The following is a 5,357-nucleotide window of genomic DNA, read 5'->3' on the forward strand; positions in this document are numbered from 1 at the left end:
TATTGGTTACATTCCCCATTCTCTCCCTCAGCTGTGATTAAACCTGTCGTAGATCAGCTGCTAACTCGCTGTTTGAGTAATAGGGCTGGTCAATAAACATCTAACTTTTCATGGAGATGCCAATTAACAAAACCAGCTAATTAGCAAACTTCTTCCAGCTCACACACACAGTTAAAAGCCTTTTGCTATTTCAAGTGGAAAGCAGAACAATCTAATAGGCATATGGAGCAATTAGTGGACTTGTATCAAAGCCTGCAGAGAGAAATATGCAAATAAGGCCGGTGTCAACTTGTATCGACTTCGTTAGGGATCTAACGAGAATATGGAAATGAGTGTGGATGATACGAGGCAGGAAAATAATTGAGCCGCTTATCCTCATTAACCCTTTTTTTTCTAGAGTGAAGTGTCAAAAAATGTAGCTGAATGTTCTAGAAATCTCTGGCCACTAAGAGGTTAATGTCACGTTGTGAAATGATTCTGTATATTTCCTGAAATGACATTTACAGACAAAGCTTTTGAACGGTGCAGAAAATAATTTATTAGGAAATGGTGACATTTTCAGTCAGTGTAAAATCCACGTGACACATTCTACGTGGCCGGAATTAATTCTAAAAGGAAAAATGGTAAAGGGACATTTTCAGCTTTTTATACCAGGATTTCAAAGTAATGTCAGAAAACAAGAAGCGTCCTCTGATGTGCACTAATTATGCCTGCAATACACATTGTGTTTGTCCAATAAAAACCCTTTGGCACTGCGGGGTTCATTTAATTGTGTAGCTACAGTTTGTTTTTGTAATTTACATGGATTTCTGGTTTAATATCATAGACCATATCCAGCAATTCCTTTAACACTTTCTCCTTGTACTTCTGGAAGGCAGATGAGTGCATTTGGATTTTCTCAGCTGTCTGCTCCTCAATCTTCACTGCCAGGTTACCCTGCGTTCCCATTATCTGCAGCAAAATAAGCCTTTGTCAAGATGATGGTACAATGAATTCACACATTTTTATACATACCAATTAAAAACAACCAATCCCTCAGGTTCATGGGGGAGGGGCCAACCTCATAGCACACATGAGATTATATTAACCCCTTCATGTCTATGATTTTTATATAACCCTAACCAAGAACATGAGGGATAGGAAATTTTAAAACAATAGGAAGAAAAAGCTCAACGTCAGGGTAACAATTCACTAATATTCAGACCATAGAGTTAATCAATTAAATAAAGGGTTTTAAGTTGAATTCTTTATTTAGACCTTTGAGTGTAATGACTCTAATTTCCAAAGCCATTTAGCTTCTGTATATAATAGATAATTTTTTCTATAACCGCCCCTAACTTTTGTGTGTGCTTTATCTAACACAATAAAGCGCAACTGATTTACTTGGTGACCCTTTTTTTTAAAGTGGGCTGGGACAGGTAAATGTGTCAATTTAGGGTTCCTTATATTCAACTTATGCTGACTAATCCTATCCTTTATTTTCTGTGTGGTCTCCCCTACAAATAATAGACCACATGGACATTTTAACACATATACTACATGTGTAGAGTTACATGTATAGTATCCCTCTATTTTATAGTTTTTCCCAGTGTTCTGCCCTAACTAATCTTTTATCATTTGTAAAGCCCTACCTATAAGCTCGTCGGGGGCATTTATCAAACTTTTTAATATCAGGGCAAGTATCATGTAAAATGTGCCAATTCCTCTTAATGATCTTAAATATTTGATTAATGTAGGTAAATTCTGTCATCCTTTCAACCCTTCCTACCATTGCCCGTAGGCCTAAGTGTATTGATATCAATCTGTATCAGATAATTTCTTTTGTAACCTCTATTAATACATTTTTGTAGCTTTTCTTGAGATCTAACTTCCTTCTGATAAGATTTAGTAACCATCCTATTCACTCACAAAAGTTGAGACTTTGGAAGACGTTTGAATATCCTAGGTAGGTGCAAACGGCTTCTATTAAAGTGTTTTTATCAGTAGGTTTTGAAAACAAATCTGTAAGCGACGTTCCATCCTCCTTACATACCAGGGTATCAAAAAAGGACATTGAACTGAAGGTCCCTTTTCTTAAATATAATTTTTGAACTGTTGTAGTAAAATCTCTGGTCCCCGCCACAAGATGAACAAATCATCTATATAGCCAAGCAGTGACTTTTACATAACAGGTGATCATAAACTATTCTTTTCTCCACACTGTCCATGACAAGGCATGTGTATGATGGGGCCACATTTGACCCCATCGCTGTCCCTGTTATTTATAAATACAAATAATCAAACCGACCACCATTGCATACATTTTTCCTTCAACAAACCTACCGCACACCTCCGGCAGCACCACCCACCCCCCAGAAACTGGAACAACATCACCAAAGACCAACTGCATTCCACCCTGAACAAGTGCCCCCCAGCTACCTCCACAGATGCCAACTCCTCTGCCCGCAACCTCCACCACTGGCTCACCGACTGCGCCAACACCCTCGCCCCTATCAAGAAACCGTCCAACCGCCAACCCACCAACAAGGCTAGTTGGTTCACCCCTGCCCTCCAGGACTCCAAACGCCACTGCAGGTGATTGGAAAGGACCTGGAGATCCAGCAAGACCCCCTCAAATAAAACAGCCTACAAAGAAGCCATCACTACCCACCACCACCTCATCAAAACCACCAAGAAGACAGCCATCCAAGATAGAATCAATGCCAACGTCCACAACAGCAAGGAGCTGTTCACAGTCATCAAGGAATTCTCCAATCCCAACAGCAACACCAACGACATCCCGCCCTCCCAGGACCTCTACGATAACCTCGCAATGTACTTCCACCGCAAGATCGTCGACATCTATGACAGCTTCGCGCCCCAGAACTCACCCACCACCACCTACCCACTTACTCCCACCGTTACCTCACCCAAATACACCACCGCCTACCCCCCACTGACCATCTGGAGCCCCCTCACCACAGAGGACACCATCAGGATCATGAGATTGATCCACTCCGGAGCACCCTCGGACCCATGCCCGCATCACATTTTCAACAAAGCGGGTGACACCATCGCCCCCGAGTTCTGCAGCACCATCAACTGCTCCATCGAAACCGGCACCTTCCCGGATGACTGGAAGCACGCAGAATTAAAACCCCTACTGAAAAAACCCAAGGCTGACCCCAATGATCCGAAGAACTACCGTCCAATCTCTCTGCTCCCCTTTGCGGCCAAAGTCATCGAGAAGTCCATCAACGCGCAACTCGTTGACTACATCGAAGCCAACCACACCCTAGACCCCTCCCAATCCGGTTTCAGGAGCAACCACAGCACCAAGACCACCCTCCTCGCCGCCACAGATGACATCCTCGCCCTACTCAACCAAGGAGAGACCGCCGCCCTCATTCTCCTAGACCTCTCAGCAGCATTCGACACTGTCTCCCACCTCACCCTCCGCAACCGACTACACGATGCTGGCATACACGACAAAGCCCTGGAATGGATCACCTCCTTCCTCACCGACAGAACCCAGAAAGTTAGACTCCCACCCTTCACCTCCAAGCCCACAGAAATCAGCTGCGGTGTACCCAAAGGCTCTTCTCTGAGCCCCACCCTATTCAACATCTACATGGCCCCTCTCTCCGCCATCGCCCAACAACACGACCTCAACATCGTCTCCTACGCCGACGACACCCAGCTAATCATCTCACTCGCCAGTGACCCCACCACCGCCAAGAGAAACGTCCACGAAGGGCTGACAGCAGTCGCCACCTGGATGAACTACAACTGCCTAAAGCTGAATGCAGACAAGACCGAAGTCCTCCTCCTCTGTCCCACCACATCCGCCTGGAATAACTCCTGGTGGCCCACAGCCCTTGGACACCCTCCAACCCCCACCGACCATGCAAGAAATCTAGGCGTCATCCTGGACTCATCGCTCTCCATGGACCGGCAAATCAACGCCGTCTCTTCTGCATGCTTCCACACACTTCACCTGCTGCGAAAGATCTTCAAATGGATCCCAACCGATACCAGGAACACTGTCACTTACGCCCTCGTCAGCAGCCGACTGGACTATGGTAACACACTCTACGCCGGCACCCCCATCAAGCTCCAAAAGAGACTACAGCGCATCCAGAACTCCTCGGCCAGACTAATCCTTGACGTCCCTCGTCAATGCCACATCACCAAATACCTGTGGTACCTGCACTGGCTTTCCATCAACAAAAGAATAACCTTCAAACTTCTCAGCTACACATTCAAGGCCCTCCACAACATCGGTCCCGAATACTTGAACCACCGCATTACCTTCTACACCCCTGCCAGACAACTTCGATCGGCCGACCAAGCCCTTGCTGTCATCCCCCGCATCAGGAAAAGCGGGAGGTAGATCCTTCTCTCACCTGGCTGCCAAGAATTTGAACACCTTCCCGCTGCACCTTAGACAAGCAACCGCCCTAACTAAGTTCAGAAAGGACCTCAAGACCTGGCTCTTCGACTGAACTGCAACCCTCACCGCCTTGAGACCCTTACGGGTGAATAGCCGCGCTTTACAAGAACCCAATAGACATGCGTGAGAGCACTATATGCACAAGCTTGAGAGCACTACATGCACACAAGTGTGAGAGCACTATATGCACACAAGTGTTAGGCCACTATATGAGCAAGCATGATAGCACTATATGCACAAGCGTGAGAGCACTATATGCGAAAGCATGAGAGCACTATATGTGCAAGCGTGAGAGCACTATATGTGCAAGCATGAGAGCACTATATGCGCAAGCGTGATAGCACTATATGCGCATGCGTGAGAGCACTATATGCACACAAGTGTGAGAGCACTATATGTGCAAGCGTGAGAGCACTATATGCGCAAGCATGAGAGCACTATATGCGCAAGCGTGAGAGCACTATATGCTGAAGTGTGAGAGCACTATATGCGCAAGCGTGAGAGCACTATATGCTGAAGTGTGAGAGCACTATATGTGCAAGCGTGGGAGCACTATATGTGCAGGTGTGAGAGCATTATATATGCGCGCATGCGTGAGAGCACTATATGCGCAAGCGTGAGAGCACTATATGCACACAAGCGTGAGAGCACTATATGCGCAAGCGTGAGAGCACTATATGCGCAAGCGTGAGAGCACTATATGCGCAAGCGTGAGAGCACTATAAGCGCAAGCGTGAGAGCACTATATGCACAAGCGTGAGAGCACTATATGCGCAAGCGTGAGAGCACTATATGCTGAAGTGTGAGAGCACTATATGCTGAAGTGTGAGAGCACTATATGCGCAAGCGTGAGAGCACTATATGCTGAAGTGTGAGAGCACTATATGTGCAAGCGTGGGAGCACTATATGTGCAGGTGTGAGAGC

The 5,357-nt window shown here is 46.1% G+C and overlaps 1 protein-coding gene across 1 annotated transcript in view; it reads right to left on the bottom strand.

The window, feature by feature from the left end:
- Positions 1–513: 513 nt before the first annotated feature.
- Positions 514–5,357, bottom strand: part of ATP6V1G3 (ATPase H+ transporting V1 subunit G3) — a 41,735-nt gene continuing 36,891 nt past the window's right edge. Inside the window, exon 3 of the mRNA XM_053693804.1 lies at positions 514–951. Within this exon, the coding sequence (XP_053549779.1) occupies positions 778–951 (174 nt within the window). The 3' untranslated portion in view covers positions 514–777. The remainder of the gene's footprint in view (positions 952–5,357) is intronic.

This window comes from Bombina bombina, chromosome 10 (genome assembly GCF_027579735.1).
Source record: "Bombina bombina isolate aBomBom1 chromosome 10, aBomBom1.pri, whole genome shotgun sequence".
NCBI lineage: Eukaryota > Metazoa > Chordata > Amphibia > Anura > Bombinatoridae > Bombina > Bombina bombina.